At 40.7% G+C, this 24,783-nt stretch overlaps 1 protein-coding gene across 5 annotated transcripts; it reads left to right on the top strand.

Annotated features, from left to right (window-relative positions):
• Window positions 1–1,708: 1,708 nt before the first annotated feature.
• Window positions 1,709–21,690, top strand: LOC104105435 (telomerase reverse transcriptase). Of its 5 annotated transcripts, XM_009613734.4 has the most exons (13): window positions 1,709–2,252; window positions 12,585–12,656; window positions 13,007–13,072; window positions 13,164–13,329; window positions 13,478–13,541; window positions 13,631–13,904; window positions 15,218–15,344; window positions 15,632–15,776; window positions 17,210–17,348; window positions 17,820–18,977; window positions 19,806–20,365; window positions 20,725–20,997; window positions 21,235–21,690. In XM_009613734.4, exons 1-13 carry the CDS (start codon window positions 1,956–1,958, stop codon window positions 21,506–21,508), a joined length of 3,615 nt encoding a protein of 1,204 aa, XP_009612029.1. In that variant the 5' UTR covers window positions 1,709–1,955; the 3' UTR covers window positions 21,509–21,690. The 5 variants fall into 5 exon arrangements, with proteins under 5 accessions (XP_009612029.1, XP_070031847.1, XP_033514372.1 ...); XM_070175746.1 differs by lacking the exon at window positions 12,585–12,656; XM_009613738.4 differs by lacking the exons at window positions 13,007–13,072; window positions 13,164–13,329; window positions 13,478–13,541 and having other exon boundaries at window positions 2,178–2,252.
• The last annotated feature ends 3,093 nt before the right edge of the window (window positions 21,691–24,783 follow it).

Genomic DNA, 24,783 nt, shown 5'->3' with positions numbered 1-24,783 from the left:
AGCTTTTTGGAGTTTTTAAAATTTTCGAAAAATTTCAAAATTCATCTTTAAGTGAAAATTTAAAAATTTATGGTCAAATAATGATTTCGAAAAAAATAAAAATTTTCTTATGTCCAAACAGGCTCTAAGAAAGTATAATTTAAGTTACGTATATTCTAGTTTAAATATTAATTGCACTTTAAATAAGTTTAGTTTTTGTTGCAATACCATCAATAACATCATATCAGGAATACGATTTCTTTTGTTGAGCATCTGCTTTGAAAGTTTTCTGTTTCGTGTTTGGATCGTACAAAAAGGAGAGAATATCAGGAATTCATAAAGTTTGTCTTTTTCCTCCACAAATTTAATTAAACGAGAAAAACATATTGAACAGTGCTCATTCTGCATTGGTCTTTTCACTCCCCCACTTTCCACCGTAATAAAATATTTTCACTATTGTATACGATCGAAATAGATTTCGGCCTTCGTGCGTCTGGTCGAGTTCGAAAGATAATCGATCGAAGTGAGACTTCGAGATGAGTTCCGAAGATGATACAAACAAACTTCGAACCCGAGGGGCCGATCAATGTCGAGTTCGATATCAATATGAAGCTCGAATCTAAATCGAACTATGATGCAAAGTAAAGTTATCAAGCTTATGATCTAGAGACCGACCAATATTGACCCGAATCAATTCAAGGGTCCGAGTCAGAATCGAGGTCAAGCCAAGATCGAGAGCTCGAGCTCATAGACAAGAGCCGTTGCAATCCAACTAGAGGAGGGAATCTTGGTAGGAATTGCGGAAACTGATTTATCATGGGTCTCCTACTGAGTATTTTTAATTATATCTAAAGTAAGATCTCTGTACTAGAAAGGGGATGTTTATCATTTCCGTAGAGACAAGTTTTTGCTAACATTGTAATTCAAGCATCATATTCTCCTATAGTGAAGAGTTGTTCTTTCAAGCAGAGGCGGATCCAGGATTTAAATCCTATGAGTTCAACTTTGAGGTTTTTGGCATTGAACCCATTATAATTTTAAAGTTATGGGTTCATATCTAATATTTTTGTAATTTTAATAAATTTTTACATACAAATTTTTACTCCGCATCAAAAGTTATGGGTTCAGTTGAACCCGTTGCCAAAACGCTACATCCGCCTCTGCTTTCAAGCTTCTTAATCTGATTCCACTTGTTTAGTCCAAATTTTTTTTTTTTTACAATTATGTCTATTTTGCATTCTTTGCAATCTATACTTGATATTTCTATTTATCCTGACGATTTGTATTAAGTTACATCACATATCCTTAGAACTACGTACAAATTCAATTCTATCCGTTTTTCGGGTAAACAACTATATTAAATAGATTCACACAAATCTCCTTTTGCATTTGCGACAAGTCGACTGTACCACTTAACTATATGAAAAATATTTTTTTGTAATTTTACAATTTGTTATATTTTGAGAGCAATGCACATCGTTGTGATTAACAAATTGTATTGTATAAAAGCAATTTTAATTCATAATTAAAAGTAGATAGATAATTTTTCATAGGGTATTTTAATACGTGAAATTCATCCAAACGAATGGTAAAACTAATATTTTTACAGTAAGAGAGTAAATTTGAACCATTTTTCTAATTAAGGTTATGACTTACTGAAAAGGGAGTTTAAAGGCCTCACATTACAACCCACACAATCTTAACACTATGCAAATGTGAATATAGAATCCAGTTTAACTTCGGGAAACAGAGTTATCGGGAGGGAACAAAAGAAAAGAAGGTTGATTTTCATTACTGTTGTCTTTTACGGTTTTACCCCCTTTTACCCCAATAACCGTTGGGTAAAACCGTAAAAGAAAATCGACTTCCCAAAAAGTTAAAAAAACTCATTGCAGCTTTAATTTTCACTCGCAAGTCACAATCTCTCCTCCTCCTTAACACACCTCTCTCCGTTCGATCCCACTCGCCGTCCGGCGATGTCGACGAAGAGACGGAGAGTTCCACCGGTTCTATGGAGGTTGTTCCACAACCGTGCACGTACTCTAGGACATACTATTTTATCTCTAGTTCCTTCAAAAACGTCGGCGAATTGCCTCTGCAAGGGTCGCCAGTGCCTCGGATGCGTCGGCGAAAATGGCGCCACGTTATTTCTGATCAGGGAAAAGGATCCAGATGATTATCGGACGCTTCTTAACAAATGCTTCGTTGTCCTCTCCGATAGCACGCCTCCTCTCCGCGTGTACGATCCTCACTGCCGCTGGTCCCACCTTGAGGTATCCGTTCTTTTTATATCAGTTTTAATGTGATTGTTGTTGTGAAAAGTATGCATTTGGAAACAAAATTAAGAATAAAAGGAAGTCGTCGGACTTTGGCGGGAAAATTTGGATATTCAATTTTTTGGCGGGAAACTGTTCCTCTTGTGAGTTTTTCTTTTTTAGGTATAATATTATATGGTTGTTCCTTGCTGTTACAATTGTTCTGAAATAATGTTTTAGCTACTGTGTTCTTCATTATTCTTTGTTTTCTGAGCTGAAATTTTGATAAGGTCTCTGTCACATGGGTGTTTATGTGAATTGTTTTGAAATGATTCTCTAGAAAACATATGGAATAGTAGATACTATAAGGTGAAAATATTATGTTTAAATATAAATTAAGTAAAAAGCAACATGGTTGACACATAAAAAGCAAAATATGATGATCTTCTCGGCTGAGTATAAACCTGTGAAGTGATTAGAAATGGCTGAAATGTACAGTTAAGCTAAGATCTGCTGGTTTGCTTACTAGAGGCTAACTGATTAACAGAGCTCGAATGCTAAAGTTGTCTTGCATATTACATGAGTGACAAACTCGGCAGAAACCTGAGAGTATGCTTTTTGCAGGGTGGTTCATGTGTTCGGTCTCGCAAATAGCTAGTACTCAGCATTTACGTGATGATCCATGTATATGCATATCTAGCCTTAAGATCAGTTCCTTCCTAGGATCATTTCATCCTTGTGCTTGGACTAACTACATTCATGTTTTTCCTCTACCCAAATCAGCGCAAAAGTTCCTTTTGTTAGTATATTACTAAGATGATTCTCGTTTACATTATAGACGAATCTTTTATCTGATTACAGCATTAATTGATTCTTGAAGTCGAACCAGTTTCAAATGTCAGATGGTGCAGCTGTTTGCCACTTTTATGTTGGCAAAGGGAAGAATATGGAATGTAGAATGACAGTCCCCGGAAAAAGAATCAGTTTGACATGCTAAATATGAATGCACTCTGTAACAGTTTCAAATAGTTTTATGCTGAAAGTTGTGACTGTTGGTGCATATTTATGAGTGCGTTTGATTGTTTGGTCTTTTCCCTTTTTTGTTTTTTTTCATGCATATTGTTTACCCCAAAATTGGGTAATAATTAAATTTGTACGCGGCTTTAAGGATATGCATTTTAATTCAACACGAACAATTAAGAATATCAGATAAATGAGTTAGAGATGAAATAAACGTTCAAACCAATTGCAATGTTATGGCCAAGCCTAAACTTAGTCTGACCAATGACCTCGTCCTCGGTTGGACCCCGGTTCAAGTCCGGTCGTGATTCGTGAATGAAGAACAGAACAAATGAGCAAAAACTGTAACAATAGCTAAAAGGCAGAAGATAAACTTGTATTGCTTTGATTTGCGTGTTACAATGTGTCGGAAGAAAAGAAAAACCTCCTATTTATATAGTAGGAGAGTTTCAGTCCTAATAGAAGTTTAAAAAAGGTAATAATCTTCCTTTCCCGATAGTTGTTGATCCACAATCGACATCAAGCAAAATTCGCTCCATGACATCTGGTTGAGGGCGAGTATCATGACCCTCTATCCGCCATGCACAACCGTTCGTCGTGTCTCTCGAGGTATATGACTTATACTTGGCCCGAGGTGCGTTGTTTTACCGCATTCGATGACGGATACATCGTTCGCTCTTCCTTGATTTTGATACGAAGGGTCTCGGACCTCGATTACAATCTCGTGGATCCGTGCTCTCCCTCTATTTTCTCGTCGGAAAATCGGTGTAGATATTTTCCTCGATTTTACCTGTACACAGATAGTCCCCTCGCTTTCCAGAGAGTAGGTTTACCGAAACGACGGGAAGCGATTAATGGACCCCGGTTCCTTCGTACGTTACAACCGAAATGACGGGTCAGCGAAACGTCCCATTAGTCGCGTCGTTCCGACTTCAGACACGTGTCAGTCGCCGGTTGACTGTCCTTGAATGCGAAATGTCACGCATTGATTATTCTTCCTATATAAAAGTTCCGACCCTTTTTCACTTCTTTCAGTTTCTGATTCCAAATATTCACCTCGAATTCTCTAATTGTCTTTAACTCCTTCAAATCTTCATACATTGCTCCCTAAACCTTCATATCTTCATCTTCAATCCTCATACATTCTCTTTGGATCTTCAACCCAGACCTTCACACCTTCATCCCATCTTCAAATCTTCATATTTTTTCTTCAAACCTTCATATTTCCTAGATTACGATGGCCAAAACTTCCAAGTCTGTGACATAACAAACTGCTCCTTCATCTTCCCAACCGGCCACAAACGCCGATGTGGCCATTCCCGAGGTGGCTCAGGAGCCCCCTTGAAGAGCTTTATAACCGGGGGCTGCTCCATCGGGAACGATTTTACGTCGAGAAGGCCTTTAGTCAGTAGGACCCAAGGTGAGGGAGCATGGAGGTACATATGCTCCGTTACTGAGGAAACACTGCCCACAGTCCGAGTGGACTGTAACTGGGAAGGCAATGATGTGGTCGTCCTCCGGCCCAACGACGACATCACTACTCACATGGAAGGGTGCTTAACTGTTTACACTTACCCCTTCACGCTCGCCCGGTGGACCCCATAGTCCTTGACTTCTGCAAAAGGTACGGGGTGTGCCTTGGGCAAATCCACCCGTCCTTTTGGAGGATCGTGATCCTCTTACAACACTTCGTGAACAACACCGAAGCACCTCGGTTCACCCTCGATCATCTGCTTTCCCTATACCGTCCCCGAATCATCCGAGGTGGCTGATCAAACTCCTTTGCCGAGCAAAAAAGGCTCCGTTCTCGAACATCGACTAGTACCGAGATCGAGGCTGGCATGGGAGGTTTGTTCGGGTGAAAACCGAAGACCTGATCCCTTCCTAATTACTACCGTTCCCCGAGAAGTGGAACGCATCTCGTAAGTATTTTCCTTCTCGAGTATTTGCCATTTCCTTTTTTTCTTTCTCTTATTGCCTGTGTTCGTCGTTGTGCAGCTGTTGCCCAAGTTCCTAATGCAGTTCTCCGTTTCAATGAGTGGATCGAGTGGATCTGCAAATAGATGCCATACTCTGAGCGTTCATGGCGCAAGCTCTCGAAGGGAAAATGGGAGGCACGTTCCCATGGTGAGGTTCTTTCCCAAATAATTACCTTCATACTTTTAGTTTACACGTTGCTAAGTCTTCTAATGTGCGACACATTAGTTGAGTGTCTTTCCTTCGGGATAGACTTGTGAGCTGCCTGAGGGCATTGCCAAGGTGAGAAAACGGATTCGAGGGTATAGCGAAGCTTCGGAACTGGGCGAATTTCCAAGTTAGAATGTGTCATTCTGGAAAGAAGTACGTCGAATGATCGGGGACCGTTGAGAGTCCAGGTGCGAGGCACACCGAACCGGGAAGCCGTGCTAGCAGGACCAAGAGGGTACCTGTCTACAGGGAGAGTATTGAAGTACTACCGGGAGCATTGGCTACTTGCTGAGGAAGTGACAGTTGGAAAACAAAGAGCTTTGTTCGGGAATGCGGCGATGCTATGACTTTGGGAATGTAGTACTCACCAAAGGTCGTCCCAAGAGCTGGCCGAATGCCTAGTGGGACAACATCGCTAAGATGTATCCTCCACATTGAGTGTGGGAGGATCCTGCCTATGCAAGAGGCATATGGGCGAAGTTGTGAGTCCGGAAGCGAACACATCTTCAAGGTAGTGAGGGCAATTAAAAGCTACGGGAGCGGAATGCTACGGGAGCTATGCCAAGAGGGCGTCTTAATGCTACAGGAGCGAAAGGCTACGAGAGCCATGCCAAGGGCATCTTAAGGCTACGGGAGCGGCGTCAAAAGAGCACATTGATGTGCTAACCTGTGAAGGAAAGCTTCAGACGGACATGAAGACCGTGAGGGTCATGGTGTGATTGACTAGTGTGGGTCAATCACAGAGTGAGACACCAGAGGGTGCAAGTGCGGAGGCACTTTCCAAGTGAACACCGAAAGGAGGTGAAGTGCAAAGGCACGCTAAGACCACCGAACTCAAGCTGTTGGATGAGGACGAGGATTCGTCCTCACTTGCCGAACCTTTCGCTTCAGGACAGCCCGGGGCTGCCGCAAAGGAGGAGAAAAGAAAGTCCTTGGGTTCCCCGGATGCCGAGGCAAAGAAGAAGAAGGTGACTATCCGATCCGGAAAATCAAAAAGAGCACCAAGTCCAGGGTTCCAGACTCTGACTCCTTCTACCGGCTCAGGGATTACCCTGAGGACGATGACCTTTTTATTGCTCATGGGTCGACCCTTAACGAGGGGAACATACATCAATCGGGAAAGATGACCACGAGGTCGATTCCCCTCTAGCTCGGGAACCAGAGGGAGAGACGGAGGCCGCGACCTCTCGGGAAGCCGCTCCTGTCCCGAAGGAGGTAGCTGGTGTCATTGACATCGTGGAGACACCCTCCTATACCGAGTCCATGCTTGAGCAGGCCTAAGCGGGCAAAGAAAAATCAAGCGAGATTGGGTCAGGACAAAATGATGCCCTCAACACGTTCTTCGATGGCATAGATATAGCCGCACTGGAGGACTTTTCCGGGTTTGGTCACTTGGAGGTTCCGAAAAAAGAGGTGCCATCGGGAGCGAGTGAGCCGAGCTCGAGCCCAAAACTAGTAAAGTAATTCCCTTCCCAGAGCGTGGACCCCGAGCGCAAAAGAACAGTCGTTTTTACCTAGCGGACTCCCGGGCCTTGTCCGCTCTGGTGGGTGTAGCTAGCTACCTTCGATGCTTGGTGATTGAGGAGGACCAGGCGAAGATGAATGAGGTGGGCACGTCGTGCCTCTTCAACGAGGCGCTGAACTGGGAAAGGCGTCTTCCCTTTGTGCCCATTTGTGAATCTTGCTTAGTTTTAGACGTGTTCTAATAACTTCATTGTTTTTCAGGCTTCAGTGCTTCATCATGAAAGTTTCCTTCGGTTCCGCTTTGAGATCAGCCAGCTCGAGTTTGAGGTCAAAGAGCAAATCCGGAAGGACATGTACATGGCTCTTAGTGAGCAACAAGTCGAGGTCCTCAAGGACCTCCCGATTCTCCAAGCCGAGCTGGAAAAGGCCCAGAAGGAAGCCTCGGCCTTGAAGCAAGAGCACGCCGACCTGGTCTAGAAGGTAAACATCTTTGAGGCTAAAAACGAGAAGCTATTCGTGGTGACTAACAACACAACTTCGTAGGTCCAAGAGAAGATAGACCTGATCGACCAGCTTCGAGCTGAGATGGATGAGGTCAAGGCCACGATCAAGGCGTGGAAGGGTAGGATGGACCTGCTGGCTTCGGAGAAAGAGGTTGCAAAAGAGGAGCCGACATCGGCCAAGGACCAACTCCGTGTGGCAAAGGACAAGGCCGATAAGTGGTCTCGGCTAAATGATCTCTGGGCACAGCTGAACTCGGCCATCATGGAACGGGATGCCTTCGGACAAAAATATGCCGCACTGCAGTCCAAATTGGATGCAACCTCTTTTGACGTCGAGGAAATGCTGACCTAGTATAAGGCTGATGTGGTGGTAGCCGAGGCCCGCTTAAATTGGATGCAACCTCTTTTGACCTCCCGATGGCACATCTTTTTTCGGAACCTCCAGGTGACCAAGCCCGGAAAAGTCCTCCAGTGCGGCCATATCCATGCCATCGAAGAATGTGTTGAGGGCATCATCTAGTCCCGATCCCATCTCGTTTGATTTCTTTTTTGCCTACTTGGGCCTCCTCAAGCATGGACTCTGTATAGGATAGTGTCTCCACGATGTCAATGACACCAACTACCTCCTACGGGACAAGAACGACTTCCCGAGAGGCCGCGACCTCCGTCTCTCCCTCTGGTTCCCGAGCTAGAATGGGATCGACCTCGTGGTCATCTTTCCCGATTGCTGCTTGCTCCCCTCGTTAAGGGTCGACCCATGAGCAATAAAAATGTCGTCGTCCTCTGGGTAATCCCTGAGCCGGTAGAGGGAGTCAGAGTCCGGTACCCTGGACTTGGTGCTCTTTTTGATTTTCCGGATCGGATGGTCACCTTCTTCTTCTTCGCCTCGGCATCCAGGGAACCCGAGGACTTTTTTCTTCTCTTTTGCGACAACCCCAGGCTGTCTCGAAGTAGATGGTTCGGCAAACGAGGACGGATCCTCGTCCTCATCCAACGACTTGAGTTCGGTGGTCTTAGAGAAACATGTAAGAAAGGAAGAAGACTTAGCAACGTGTAAACTAAAAGTATGAAGGTAATTATTCGGGAAAAAACTTCACCATGGGAACGGGCCTCCCATTTGCCCTTCGAGAGCTTGCGTCATGCGCGCTCGGAGTATGGTATCTGTTTGCAGATCCCCTCGATCCACTCCTTGAAATGGAGAACTGCGTTAGGAACTTGGGCAACAGCTGCACGGCGACAAACACATGCAATAAGAGAAAGAAAAAAAGGAAATGACAAATACTCGAGAAGGAAAATACTTACGAGATGCGTTCCACATCTCGTGGAGCGGCAGAAATTCGGAAAGGATCGGGTCTTCAATTTTCACCCGAACAAACCTTCCTTGCCAGCCTCGATCTCGGTCCTCGTCGATGCTCGAGAACGGAGCCTTGCTTGCTCGGCGAACGAACTTGATCAGCCCCCCTCGGAAGATTTGGGGACTGTATAAGCGAAGCAGATGGTCGAGGGTGAACCGAGGTGCTTCGGTGTTGTTCACGAAGTGTCGTAAGAGGATCACGATCCTCCAAAAGTACGGGTGGATTTGCCCAAGGTACACCTTGTACCTTTTGCAGAAGTCAAGGACTATGGGTTCTACTGGGCGAGCATGAAGGGGTAAGTGTAAACACTTAAGTACCCCTCCACGTGAGTAGTGATATCGTCGTTGAGCCGGGGGACGACCACCTCCTTGCCTTCCCAGTTACAGTCCACCCAGACTGTGGGCAGTGTTTCCTCAGTAACAGAGCATATGTACCTCCATTGTCACAACTCGCACTTTGGAGTTGTGATTTCGGCCAAGAACTGGTGAGAAAAGGCTCTTCTGATTGTCTGACGTAGATCTGTCTACTCGGGCAACTTGGGCTTTTTAATTTTAAGCATATATAAGAGGGGTATAGGTGATGAAAGCTCCGACTTGCCTCCCCCATACGTGCTGCCACCAAGCCGTATCGAACGAGCTACCTTGGGGACAACCTCAAGGGCCTGCCTAGATGACTCAAAGGAGTGTCAAAGGTATCCATACGAGTTTGGGAACTGTATGGACGGCGCAACGCCTTCGGGCTAGTGTTGGGCATCAAAGTGGCGCTGGAGGCTCGATGTGTGGGACGGCCAGCCCCGCGGGCTGCCGAATGTTGGAACGAGACCTCCGTGCCGATTGGATACTTGATGCACCTGTCATAGGGGCATCATGTGTCGACTTGTGAGCATGGCTTGGGTTCAACCATGCAAGCAAGGGTCCGTTGGCCTAAAGGTGCAGTTGTGGGGCGACACTGCATTATTCGGGATGGAAGCGTGTCGCGAGGGCAATGTATGGGCATGGCACGAAAGACGCGCATGACAATGGTCAAGGGCTAAAGGTTGCCTTACTCGGGCGAGGCACGAGCTAGTCACGGACACACTAGGTGAGTGTCAAGCTTGAGGATTGGGCTGTGCACGCGGGAGCGATGCTCAGTCTTGGGCGAGGGACAAGACATGTCCTAAGCTAATCCCCTAGGGCGCGCATGGATTGTGATCTTAAGATGAAGCGCCACGACATGTCTAGGGCCAAGGGCCTAGACATCTTACGGGCGGCACAAGTTGGGGCGAGCCTCACGGGCGAGTCCCACCAACAGGCACATGATCGTGCTTGGAATCCTGGGAAAGGAAAAAGGCTGGCCTGCAGCGAGGGGAATTGCAGGCGCCGCACGGGCGAGCAGGTGTCGCTACCCAATGTAAGGATTTGGGCTCGTGACATCCATGCTCCCTTGCCTCGGTCCTATTGACTAGAGGCCTTCTCGACGTAAAATCATTCCCGATGGAGCAGCCCCCGGGTACGAAGCTCTTCAAAGGGGGCTCCTGAGCCACCTCGACGTTTGTGGCCGGTTGGGAAGATGAAGGAGCAGTTTGCTGAACCACAGACTTGGAAGTTTTGGCCATCGTAATCTGGGAAATATGAAGGTTTGAAGAAAAAATATGAAGATTTGAAGATGAGATGAAGGTATGAAGGTCTGGGTTGAAGATCCAAAGAGAATGTATGAGGATTGAAGATAAAGATATGAAGGTTTAGGGAGCAATGTATGAAGATTTGAAGGAGTTAAAGACAATTAGAGAATTCGAGGGTAATTTCTGGAATCGAAAACTGAAAGAAGTGAAAAGGGGTCGGAACTTTTATAAAGGAAGAATAATTAATGCGTGACGTTTCGCATTTAAGGACAGTCAACCGGCGGCTGACACGTGTCCGAAGTCGGAACGACGCGACTTATGGGACGTTTCGTTGACCTGTCATATCGGTTGTAACATACGAAGGAAGGAACAAAGGTCCATTTATCGCTTCCTGTCGTTTCGGTAAACCTTCTCTCGGAAAAGCGAGGGGACTATTTGTGTACGGGTTAAATCGGGGGCAATGTCTACCCCTATTTCCCGCCGAGAAAACGGAAGGAGAGCACGGATCCACGAGATTGTAATCGAGGTTCGAGACCCTTCGTATCAAGATCAAGGAAGAGCGAACGATGTATCCGTCATCGAATGCGGTAAAACAACGCACCCCGGGCCAAGTATAAGTCATATACCTCGGGAGACATGATGAACAATTGTGCATGGCGGATAGAGGGCCGTGATACTCGCCCTCACCTGATGTCATGGCGGGAATCTCGCTCGATGTCGATTGTGGATCAACAATTACCGGGAAAGGAAGATTATTACCTTTTTTAGACTTCTATTAGGACTGAAACTCCCCTACTATATAAAAAGGAGTTTTTTTTTTTTTTTCTTTTTTTTTCTTCTGACACATTGTAACACGCAATCAAAGCAATACAAGTTTATTTTCTGCCTTTTAGCTATTGTTACAGTTTTTGCTCATTTGTTATGTTCTTCATTCACGACCGGGGGTCCAATCGAGGACGAGGTCATTGGTCAGTCTAAGCTCAGGCTTGGCCATACCATTGCAATTGGTTTGAACGTTTATTTCATCTCTAACTCATTTATCTGATATTCTTAATTGTTCGTGTTGAATTAAACCACATATCCTTAAAACCGCATATAAATTTAATTGTTACCTAATTTTGGGGTAAATAATACACTTGGCTTGTATCTATTAGAATTCTTCTTGCCTCCTGATGCATTGGTCATTCAACTGGGGAGAACATGTGGCCCATAGTTCAAAGTTTAACAGCCAATTGAAATAATAGATATCTAAGGAGGAAGCTTTAGACATCTCAAATATTGCACTTTTTTCCAAGTCCTTGACAATTAACATTGTGTGATCTATGTCAACTCGCTAGGTTCTTAACAAGTTTAGACATGTGTAATTATCTAAGAGATGGATCCGATAGAAGGCCTCAAACCTTGAAATCTTGCCTAGAAAAACAAACTATATGGATGTGAAAAACAGGAGTTACTGCAATAAAATAAAGCTTTTCCATGTCTGCCATACACTCGTTGCATCCTATACTTAGATGTGTACGCATGTTTCTTTTTCTTTCAAATTTTTTTTGCATTTGACCTATGATTAGCACCTATGTGGGACTGTACTTGTGCAGTATATAGGCATCAATTATATCATAATGTGTGTATACAGCTTTAAAGGATACTCTAGACTGAAATGCACTAAAACTTTCTTAATTTCTAGATTCATATTGATGCTTATATCTTCGAATATGGTTCCCATGATATGCATGAATTAATATGGGATGAGTTACTTTATGGTGCAGAATATGCTATGTTGGTAATTCATATTGTTTTTGAAACATGCTATCTATTTGATTAATGTGCTATCTTTTGATTAATGCTTCAATTAGCTCATCTTAATGTATATTTTTACCAATCAAATAAATCAAATTAGCTCATCTTAACGTGAAGACCTGGAACTCTTCATCCATGTGACATTTGTTTGAGGATGATTAGTACTTTGTAAATAATATTGATGACAACTCTATAATTGTATGATGCTTAAAGTGTTAGTATCATTGTTATATCCTTCTTTGCATTTAAGATCTCTCAGTTTTTGTATTTCAATACTGCTACTCTAGTAGACTGGTAGGAATTCTAGATATACTGCAATAGAAACAACTGTATAGTACCATAAATTTAACTTGAATTATATTAAAGATATCATTCTTTTTGTTTGAATTCAGATTGATAATCTTTTACATGCTTGCTATTTCAGCTTGTTAGGAGGACAATAGAAATGACAATAATCGAGCAACCCAACAACGTTATATGTTCTGGTTATGATAAGGTGACAGCAGTGCCTTTTTTCAAGCTGATTATCTTTGTCTGCATTTTTCATTTCTACAATACAAATTAAGTTCCCAATCCCAAGATTGCAGCTCTGCTTTCTTAATTGAGGTTTAGTCAAAAAGGATTTGTTTAAGTTAGTTTGAATTCATTTAAAAAAAGGGGAGTAGCCAGGTAAGTAAACAAGCTGCATAAAGAATATTTCTGTAAAGATAGTCTGTAATGATTGTTATGCCTTTTCTCCCCTTCAAGGTGGCAGTGATTTGTAATCTGATTTCAACTGTTCTTCTATTATTTCCTAATTTCTTTTGCTTGATGATTACTTTAAAGCTGTTTTTTCGTATCTGATAGATGAGCCGCTTCAGTGACATAGTAGAGCTTTTGACATCACCAGCATGGAGCCTTCTCCTTAAAAGGGTGTGTAAAATATTAGCTTCTCGGGTGTACTCTAATATTTTCTTGTGTTGTGGTAGGCAAGTAAACTTTAATGTACTTTGACAACCTGCAGATTGGGGATGTTCTCATGGTTTATTTACTAAAGAACACTTCAATATTTTTTCGACTCCCTCGAAACAAACACCGTCAGGTCGCTGGAGTTCCCATCTGTGACTTACGCCGAAAATCTCTCCTGCATGTATCTGCCACTACCTATAAGCCTTCATTACTTCATCCTGGTAACTAGTTTCAGAAACTTGTTCTTTTGAGGGGCTTTGAATTTGATTAAGTTCAAATTTCTCTTCATATATACTCAACATACTTCAGTGTAGTAGATCTGAGTGCGACATTGTTTGACTTATTGTGAAAGTTTATTGCTACTCCCAGAATCTAGGAAAAAGAGAAGTGTAGATGAAGTTTACTCATCAATGAGGAAAAAGATGTGCATTAGGTTTGTGTCCTGACGTCGTTACTGTAAATCCTGCTAGCTGGATTGGCTGCAATTGTAGGGATTATATTTTCCATGCCCTGTTGCTGCAGGAAAAATTGTGCTGCGGAGAAGTTATCGACAGAAACTACAAAATGTAGTGACGTGCTTCCATCTAGGGAAGGCCAATTTTACTCAATTACACATACTTCCTTGTGTGGAAAGCGTAAAAGACAGTATAAATGGCAGCGTCAAAGGAAGCGTAAGCAGTTGAAGGCTCAAGAAAAATATTCCTTAATCCCTTGTATGAATTCCAACACTAAGGACAATTGGCCGGGAGACCAGAATTGTGATGTAAGCTCAAATTCAATGCTTCTTCTTGAAAAGGTGATTTTGCGAAACTTACACTGCCTTTATCAACTTTGATCCTATAGTCTAGCTTGTGATCTTCTTCGCCCACCCAATGGCCCTGTTTCCATCTGATGCATATGCTAATAAAGAAATCACTAACTGGTAAAATGCCTCAGAATGTTGCAGGTGAAGGTTTTCAATCATAAAATAATTAAATGCATTTTCAGTTTCTTCTAGCAAAAGAATGGACTTTTATGTCAAGATGAGAGGCACTGGGATGATTCAATCCTACTTATTTTTGGGATGCAAAATGGTGTGTACTGGAACGGGTCATCCTTAAGCCCATTTTATCCAAGGGACCAATATTGTTAAGGCTAGTGAATAACTTACTATTGTTAATTGGTTCTGACTAAACTTCATAGTCTCATACAGTTTTATTACTTTGTAAATTTACCTTGCATAATTTCTCAAAATAAATGAGAACTGTGCAAAATTAGATTTATTCAATTTTATAATACATGAGCATTTTGATAATTGTGTCTCACTGTCTTATCTGAATATTTATTCAGAACTAACCAAACATATGATAAGATTATTAAGAGGACATGCCATTGTACGGACTCCTGAGTTGTATCTCATGTTAACTAAACACAGATGGATGTTATTTGAGAGTTCTTTATCTGGGGAGGTTCTCTTGAGATGACTTATCCTCCTTTATGCAGTCTGAATATAAACAAGCACATAAAGGATAATAGAAATCAAAAAGCAACTTTGTAAAAGAATGTAATCGTTTGTATCCCTTACCATGACCAATTGGGGTTAAAAATTGCATGCTTATGTTTCCACATTTTGTAAACTGTTTAATGTGAAAGCTGGCAAAAGTCCCTCAAAATTGAAATTCAGCTTACACCTAAACAAGTCTGCTTAGCGCAATCCTTAAGGATCTTCCCTGTCATTGTCAGTCTTACCACACATGTTGCATCTAGGAAATTAACAGCTGCTTTTTGTTCTAAGGGCTAAAGGTGAGAACATAGAGAAGAATGCTAATAGAAGATGAAAAATGAACAAGAACAAAAAAAGAAATAAGTTATTGATTTGTCAGAAAAAAAAGAAGAAATAAGGTACTCAAAAGTGTAACAATCGTAACTAGTGCTGATGTGATGCAAGAGTACTTTCCTTGTGGAAGTAACTTCTATCTGAGTTGGGCTTTTCCTTATCAGTAGATTCAGAATTCTTAAACTTCTCAAGGAAGAGGCTCGAAAGTGCTGAATGTATTCACAAATAATTCAGCTATACATACATCTACATATTTTGGATTAGTAAAATGTTTGTCTTTTTCTTGTCAACAGAAAAATACTTGGTGCTCTTGTTGTTTGGTCTTTCAAACAATCCCAGGGGTCAAAAAGGAAGTTCAAATTAACAGGCAAACCATCTTCTACAAGTTGGAAAGTTTTCCTTCTGTGTTCCCATCCAAGCGTATCCTTCTACTTTGTCCCCATCCTAATCTTGCTTGGCATTATGGTTCACTTTCATTGCTAATATCAATATTAAGAAAGGACTGGAGTTCCACTTTTATTCATAAACGTTTTGCAACCTTTTGCCACTTAGATTTCACTCCCTTTTGGTTTAGAGAGGAGTTTACTGCTCCCTTATTTCCTAGCCAATCCAGGAAAATGGAAGAACTAAAATAGAAACGGACTGTTGTTGGCCTCTGCATCACCACCTTTGGAGGAAACTTTGTTGACAAACTCAAGAACACTCAGACATCATGAATTCGCTGAAGCCAGACTCTTCTGGAGCAAATAGACTCTTCAAGGAAATTTTTGGATCTCTTGGTGTAAATGTCACTACTCAGATAGCTTCTTGCACGCACAGCAGCAACTGTACTTTTATCAGATCCACTTGTCTGTAAGCAACAGTTTTCCCTTGTTCTTAGTTGATCATCATCTATGTTTATTCCTCATCTTTGAAGTTTCTTACCCAAGGATGATTATCTCATGTGGTTACTTTGGTCGTTCCTCATGTACTTAAGGCATGCCTCTCAGATGAAGATGCAGATAATCCATTTCAAATATACTCTGAAAAATATGTTTTGAAATTGCAAATCTCCATTTTCTTTTTCTCTCAGGCAGTCTAAATTTTCTGAAATCAGGAATTTTCCCCTTCTCCTGTTTCTATATTCTTAGTGTGTTCGAGCATAAAGTATCTGCACTTAAGGGACTAGTGATTTGCATGAATTCGGAATTATTATGGATGGCCGACATAAACATAATTACTGGTCAGATAAAGATATATACTGTTATGAAGCTTGATAAAGTAGTCAAACATTGGGTTGTTTGCCAAGAAAGTGGTAGAATCAAGTTGTAGAAGCTGCTCTTTTGCTATTTGTTTCTTGAAAGAGAAAGGCTAGCACGTATATTAGTCTCACCTGAGAGATTCCAGATCTTTGTTATAATGTTGTTTGACTTGTACACAAGTAAATGGTAATGCTGTAGGAGCTCAAAGTGTATTTAGATATATAGGGGGTTGCTGGGACTAGTTTATCAGAAAATTCTTTTGTCAATAATTTTGTATTATTAATGCGTTGTCACCATTAGTTCACATTTGATTGGGTTATTTGAGAGCTTTCCTGCTGCTAGTGTCCTGGAGCTGGGTTGCCGGGACTAGTTTATCAGAAATTTCTTTTGTCTATAATTTTGTATTGTTGCGTTGTCACCATTAGTTCACATTTGATTGGGTTATTTGAGAGCTTCCTGCTGCTAATGTCCTGGAGCTTGCTACCTCCCACCTGCACAAATATCGGGTAACTCTATCCACCAAGTCTTGGACATATGTGAGGAAATCACCTAGTGTTTTTGCCTATTCTGGAATTTGAATTTGAGATCTCATGGTTCTCAACCCACTTCATTGACCACTAGGCCACATCCTTGGGTTCCGTCGTGAAGCTTTACAATTCTCATTCTGTTGACTTCATTTTGTTCATTTTAGGCCCTTAACTCTTTGATTGACTTCAATTTGCTAATTCCTTGACTGAAGTAACCATTGGATGGGTTTTCCTGTGGCGAGTCTCTCAAATTCACTTTCGGACGATTTGCCATGTTCTGCGCTATTATCTCTACTTTCTTTTCGCTGTGAAAGTGTGGATGACTTGGTTGTTTATCCTAAAAAAATTGATCATGGTACATGTCTTGCACTATTTTTTTTGTTCATTCGACATTGTATTTTTTTGGGAAGGAGTGAATTCTTAAACTTATTTTGCTTAATTCTCTTTTCTAACACTATTTGTAAACATCTAACCCTGTTTTGCTTAGTCTCTTCTCTATCACATTTGGTTGACCTAGATACCATTCAATTATTAAGTTGCTGAAAACTCTCATCCGCAAAGCTCACCATTGCCAACACGTAAGGCTGTTGGAAAAGCACTGTTCTACTCCATCATTGGATCAATGTACCGAAAGTATTATTGCAACTATCTTGGAGGTTAGTCTTTGTTAAACTTGTTCAAGCTTCAGTTCACCCTCTTCTTGTTTCTGGTCCTTCTGAGGTATAAAAAGATTTGAAAAGAAAGAAAATTAGTCATTATTTGCCAGTACTCTCCACCATTTTTAAATGCGTAGTTGTCCAAGTTAAATTGTTGACCAGGGCTTCAAACCCAACAAGTACTAATCTTTTATAAGATGTTGACACCTAAGATTTATCAACTAAGCCACAATTAATTATTGAAATTTTGGATATTTTCACTTTGTGAGCCATGATTTTGCCTATTTCAATCTATTATTGCTATCTAGCAGAAGAATGTGGCTCATATGACCTTTTTGGTAGTGGTACTTTTATCTGACATGACCACTTGCACCTTAGTGAAAAATCGATGGATGGTCCTACTCAGTTGTCTGTAAATAGTATTTCCAGATATGGATATTGAAAGTGATGTTCTTAACTATTTGGGATCAGAGACACGAAACCGAAGCAAGTATACTTGCAAAAGGTTGTGCTGAAAGTGGATTAGCTCACAATGACATCGAGTCCGAAAGTTGCAGCACAACTCCAGAATCACAACCCTCTTTGTTGGAGCCAACCAAGTGTTATTGTATGAAGAAGCAGGTTGTATCATTTATTTGGGCTGTTTGTCGAAGTATAGTGCCCATAAATTTACTGGGGACTCCTTCTAATTGGAGAGTTCTAACAAAGAATATTTCCAAGCTTGTTAAGCTACGAAGGTTTGAGAAGTTCACGCTCAAGCAGAGCATGAGGAAAATTAAACTATCTAGGTATCATCTACTATCAGATCAGTACTCCTTACTGAAACATAAAGTACTAGAGCACTGGATATTTTGGTTCTTTTCTTCAATTGTTGTGCCACTGGTTCAAGCTAACTTTTACGTAACTGAAGCTGAGCATGAGAAACAAGATATATTTTATTATCGCAAGCCTATGTGGGAGAACATTATTTCCAAATTTGCGACTTTCTTGAGAGATCAAGGTTATCAAGAATTAAATGTTGCATCTGTCAAGAAAATAATATGGAATAGATCATTTGGTTTCTCAAAAGTTCGACTTTGTCCAAAAGGAAAGGGGGTAAGAATGCTGGCAAACCTTAAAGCATCGGCAAAGTTGCCTGTGAATCCTCCTTTGCAATCCAAAGGTCTGAGAAAAGTAGGTGTTGGTAGAAATGTTAAATGTTACAATTACAAATCTGTTAATGAAGTCCTCAAAGATTTGCACTTGGTGCTCAAACATATAGTAGTAAATGAACCAGAGAGTTTGGGTTCATCTGTATTTGACTACAATGATGCATATAAAAGGCTTCTCCCTTTCTTATCACTCCTGCAGAGTGGTTTTTCTGTCAAACCTGGAGTTTTCATCATTGTATCAGACGTTGAAAAAGCTTTTGACTCTGTAGACCAAGATAAGCTACTGAGTGTGCTGGATGATCTCAATTTGGAGGAAGAATATTTTTTAAGCAAAGTTGTTCAAGTTGTGTGCACTAAGAAATCATTGCGGATACCACAAAACTGGACATTAGTGAGTAAAGAGAATGCCCCTGACTCTGCTAATGCCAGGTCTTGTCTTCCCACTGGCTCATTGCATGGCATTCTTGTGAAGCAACAGGTAGGATGTTTTGAACTACTTTAGGGTAAACACATCTACATGCATATTTCATGGCCTTCTTTTGGCTCCTTTCACTTGTATGTGGTTTCTTAATTTCTTGGAACTGATGTATTTGTTTGAAGGCAAATGTACTTTTTACTAGAATGTTGTACTGCCTTAGGATTAGATCTACATGCACATTTCATAGTCTTCTCTTGGCTTCTTTCACTTACATGTGTTTCTGTTTCATAATTCCTTGGCACTGATTGAATTTGTTTAAAGGCACAAATACTTTTTACATTCCATTGTTGATGGTAACTTTGTACATATTATAATTTGCATTTACAAAATATATTCTGCAAATCGAAGAAACACATGATGGGATGACAGAACAACCAAGTAAGGCAGTGTAAATCAACATGAAGGTTTGAAGTTAAATAGTCATGAAAATTGCACGTTGGTATAGGTATCCAAGGTTAATAATCTATGAAGAACTGGGGTGGGGTGGGTGAACGGGGGGGTAGGTGGAGGCAGATCAACCAAAGTTCTACTCCTCCTAGAAAGGGAAATGAATCATTCTGTCTGATCTTTCAGTTTGTTTAAGGCCCCATCAACCAAAGAACAAATCAGAAAATACCAGTTTGACAAACAACTTATATCATTCAGTTAAACATGACCTGGTATTTATGTTTTAAGAACCTAGGCCCCATCAACCAAAGAACAAATCAGAAAATAGCAGTTTGACAAATAACTTATATCATTCAGTTAAACATGTCCTGGTATTTATGCTTTAAGAACCTTACTTACAAGAAGTGGCTATAATAAAATCTAAATTACTTAATCTTCCAGGTGCAAGGCAGAAAAGTAAGAAAAGAACAGCTTCAAAGTGATTTGAAGGAGCACATAAAGCGCAATGTGCTGCGGTTAGGTAGCAATTTTTTCTTGCAATCTGTTGGTATACCTCAAGGGAGTGTTTTGTCCTCTATGCTCTGCTCTTTGTATTTAGGACATCTCGAGAAGTCAGTAATATTTCCATTCCTTGACAAAGCTTGTGAACCTGCCCCTGGATTTCCTTCAGAGGGATGTTTTCTTGATGATACAGCTTCAAGATGTGCTCACCTCGAAATGTGTAAACCTAGCTATCTGTTACTTAGATTTATTGATGACTTGCTTTTCATTTCAACCTCAAAGGAACAGGCTTCTAGGTTCTTCTCACGGTTGCAGAGAGGGTTTCGAGCCTACAACTGCGACATGAACAAAAAGAAATTTGGAATGAACTTTCAGATAAACACTATACCAGATCTGAGATCGGATAGATTGTATGTGGTTGAAGATGGAACCTCATTTCTTCGGTGGAGTGGACTATTTATCAACTGCTCAACGTTGGAAATTCAGGCAGATTACACGAGGTCAGCTATCTTCCTAGTGGCAACATGGCATCACTTGTGGATTTCATATGAGCTGTTATTTTGTTTTTTCTGGTGCTTCTTAACGTTTATATCATGATAAAGGGGAGTTACTACCATGCCTAGTCGATCGAAATGGTTGTCGCAACCACCATTTTATTTAGCATATTCGGAATTAAACTTACCTTATTTGGCTATCAATTAGTCATTAAAACTTGTTAACTTAATGTTTAGGAAGTTAGGCAATTAGCAATATCTCCCTCTGCATGATTGTTTGTACTCCTTTCTAACTGATTTTCTCAATGCTCAAGGAATTTGATTTAACCAGTAGATATTTGTTGATGTGATCCTTTTTCTAGCAGGTATTTGAATTTCCCACTGAGTTCAACCCTCACTGTTGGCTGGCTAAATAAACCAGGCCGTGACTTAAAGGTTAAGCTGTGCGGTTATCTGAGACCGAAATGCCATCCTATATTCTATGATTCTAACATAAACTCAGCAGCTGTGGTCAGACTCAACATTTATCAAGCTTTCCTTTTGTGTGCCATGAAGTTCCATTGCTACATCTCTGATTTATCCAGCATATGTAGATTCAGCACCAAATTTTATGCAGATGCTTTGGGAAAATCATTGAGGTATGAAACATTTAGTACATCATCATTGGTGCGATTTGGTGCTCTTTATATACTGGTGGTGGATCTAAATTGGAACACAGCCTCTTCAATTATTTTAAATCTAAGCTCTGCTAGAGTTCTAAATGAAAGGGGTTGGGGGCAAGGGAGAGTGCATCAGTATTTACATTCTTAATCTTATTGTACTCCTGTTATTGTTGACATCATGCTGCTTTGCTTTTAACTCATTTTTCTCACTAGGTATATGAAAAAGCTCATTAAGAGGAGGATGTTCTCCTTCAAAACTGGTTTAGATTGTCGTCCAATTCTTGAATTGGGGAAAGGTGAAATCGAATGGCTCGGATTAACTGCCTATATTCGTGTGTTGAAGAGGAAACAATCAAGATATAAGGAGTTGTTACGTGTATTAGATTCTAAGCTCATGGCGCTTGGTAAGCAAGAAAGTACATTATCAGTACTACAAGAAGCCACAGATGATAAGTGTTCCTCTATACTATGGAAGATTAAGTATTGACAACAGTAGGAAACATACCTGTGTTGATTAACTCTTTTCCATTCTGTCCACAGTGTTCTGTGATGAAAAAAGAAGGTTGTAAATTTTTTTAAGCTTCAGTCTGGAGCCTTCTAAAATGAGCTTGACTTCAAAAACTAAACCATGTCGTTCCCCTGATATATTTTGAAAGCTATTTATACAGACTGCTATGTTGGCAATGGTATTTTAAAGCGATACTATTAAGATCATATATGTAATGGTCCTCGTTTAAATTGCTCCTTGAATTCATTATAATCACTCATTTTTTTGGCATAATCAATGTCACAAGTAAAACTTCAAAATTAGGCAAAAGCGTAATATATAATTTTTTTGGTTGAAAAAAGCTTGCCTCTTTTTGTTTTGTTTTGCTCTCCTATATTGTTTTATTGAGCTGATTGCTTCTAACTTTAATCCCTATGTCGACTTCTACTCGTTCCGAAAGTTTTCTATGTTCCACAACTTTAAAGCTTTGAGAAGTCTACATTAAACCAAAAAAAAAAAAAAAAACTTGCGAAATTTATGTTGGGCATATTTCGATATGTGTTGATGTTACTTTACCCATGTTTTAACCGCTTTTTGATGCTATTTGATCCTTAAAATGCCCAACATGGTTTAATTATTGGTGTTATGACTAATTGAGTTGTGTGTGATGAATTAGGGTGTTTGGAGTACAAAAATATGAAGAAAAGGTGCTCTAGGTAGAAGAAGAGGGATTGGATGCGTCGCATCCAATCTAGAGAAAAAAATCAGATTTCATGCATCCTTAGCAGTGAAGTCGGCCCATAGCATCCACCCTAGCATACAAAGCTGAGAAGTGGAGGACGAGGTGGATGCGACGCATCTACCCCAGCATCAATCCATGTAGCCAAGTCGGATTAGGAATAGAAAAACTTTGACCCACGACTTTTGTACGCAATATATAAGCTAAAGACGCCTCTTTTAGGGCATCTAACAGATTGGGAAGAGGGAAAAAGCCACGACAAAGCTGGGGAATCACGAAATTTATTTTGAGTTCTTATTTTTCCTTCTTTTATTGATTCTTATGCACTCTTGTGAATTATTTGATGATTGCATGAACATGAGTGGCTAAGAACCCTATTATTCTAGGGTCATGGGCGATACATGAATGTTGATGTTTGAAGTTTAATTTGACAAAGTTTATCATATTGGGTTATTTATTTAATTCTATTTTTAATTAATTTGCTGAGTAGCTAACGGTGAATTACTATCTACGAATCTAGAGTTGAAATCGAAAGTGGAAATTCTAGATTGCATATAGAATTAAATAGAGCAAGTTCTTGAACCCGGACATCGGGGAACAGATTCGCAATTTAGGATAGAAATATACCTAATTGTCTTGCTCGATTGAAATACAGAAAGTGTAAATGCATTCTTGTTAATCTTAATTCCATAGACATATAGGTATTAAGTTAGCTTAAATAGGCGAGTAAGGACTCGACAGATTCTTATGAGTAATATCAACCCTGTCAATCAACAATCCAGATAAATCAATTAGTTATTTTAAGCTAAGAATGCAACATGATTGTTAGTTAACCCCCTCGAATATTATCTCCCATTGATTGTTATTTAAAACTATTTAAGTGTTGTGTTGATTTCTAGTATTTCATTAATTGATAGTTTTTAGGTAGTAAATTAGACAATTATCTATTTTATAAGAAATCGCTTGAATCGATAAGCTATTTGAGTTTGAATTAGTCAAAAGTTAATCATAAGTCTTCGTGGGAACGATACTTTATTCACTACTCTATTACTTGACGACCATGTATACTTGCGTGAGTGTGTTTGGTCGCAACAAGTTTTTGGCGCCGTTGCCGGGGACTTAGAAATTAGCTACTTGACTGAGTTAAGCTTTTATTACTTATTTGTTCAAGTTTTAATTTTCAGTTTGCCTTGTTTGTATTAACGCAAGATCTTCTCTTGAATGCGGAGGAGTAGAAGTGCAAACAACCTCCTTCCTTTTGATCCAAAAATTGAACGAATACTTCATAGAGTGAGGAGGGAAGTCGAAGCTAGAACGAGAATAGAAAGAGAGTTGGACATCGTAGTTTAACCATAGCCAATAGAGATGGCAGGTAATGAGGAGCGTCCGGTGATAGAAGCCGCAAGACCCAATCTTGCTAATATGACTCAGGCTATCGTGAAGCCTGATATCACGGGGCATTTTGAACTCAGACAGTACATGGTACAGCTGATTCAGTCCACAGGGCAATATGTGGGTCTATCTCATGAAGACCCGCAGAGGCACATTCAGAACTTCTTGGAAATTACGGACACTTACAATTATCCGAACGTTTCTAAGGACTATGTCAAGCTGACACTATTTCCCTTTTCATTATTGGGGGAAGCTAAGGAATGGTTGCAAAAGGAGCCCGCGAACTCAATCCACACTTGGGATGATTTAGCAAGGAAATTCCTAATCAAGTTTTTCCCTACTAAGAAGACAAAATCGCTGAGGAGCCAAATTCTTGGGTTCCAACAACGGGATGGCGAGACACTTCGTCAAGCTTGGAAAAGATACAAGAAGCTACTCAGAGACTGCCCGCATCATTGTCAGACTGATGAGGTATTGGGTCACACTTTTGTTGATGGGCTAGACGAGGCATCAAAGATGAATCTTGATTCAGCGTGTGGGGGTAGTTGCATGGCGAGGCCGTATAGTGAAATACAACTCTTGCTAAATAACTTCACTGCTAATGACCATAATTGACAAGGAGATGAGGACTCAAGAAGAGCAATTAAACAGAAGGCAGCCGGGGTGATTGAGCTTGATGACTTCTCAGCCATGAGAGCAGATATTGCAAAGCTGGCAAATTAGATGAACAGAATGACAATGCAACAAACACAACAGATGCAACATGTACAACAAATGTTTATTTGCTGCGAACTATGTGGTGACAGTCATATGAGTGACATGTGCCCCACGAATCCTGAATCTATATACTATGTGGGGCAACAAAACAGAGGTCCGATGAAACAGCATGCACAATATGGGAATACTTACAATCCAAATTGGAGGAATCATCCTAACTTCTCATGGGGCGGAAATTAACAGAATCAGTATATGCCTCAAGGAAATTTCAATCAGCCTCAGAAGCCACCCCAACAAACAGAAGAGAGTACGAATGACTTGCTAAAAAACTTGTTGCTTGACAATCAACAGCTCAGGACCGATTTCAGAAATCTTGAGAGGCAAATGGAGCAGTTAGCAGCAAATCAAAATACTAGACCTACAGGCT

The sequence above is a fragment of the Nicotiana tomentosiformis genome, chromosome 1, assembly GCF_000390325.3.
Source record: "Nicotiana tomentosiformis chromosome 1, ASM39032v3, whole genome shotgun sequence".
In the NCBI taxonomy this organism is placed as follows: Eukaryota; Viridiplantae; Streptophyta; class Magnoliopsida; order Solanales; family Solanaceae; genus Nicotiana; species Nicotiana tomentosiformis.
The sequence above is the reverse complement of the archived record's forward strand: the minus strand, read 5'-3'. Positions and strand labels throughout refer to the sequence as shown.

Bases quoted from the DNA above. Each gene is read 5' to 3' on its own strand.
- LOC104105435 (XM_009613734.4), top strand. From the start codon at position 1,956: ATGTCGACGAAGAGACGGAGAGTTCCACCGGTTCTATGGAGGTTGTTC. The intron at 13,330-13,477 runs GTAACTAGTTTC...TGCTACTCCCAG, and splicing joins GCCTTCATTACTTCATCCTG to AATCTAGGAAAAAGAGAAGT. The intron at 20,366-20,724 runs GTCAGCTATCTT...TTTTTCTAGCAG, and splicing joins ATTCAGGCAGATTACACGAG to GTATTTGAATTTCCCACTGA.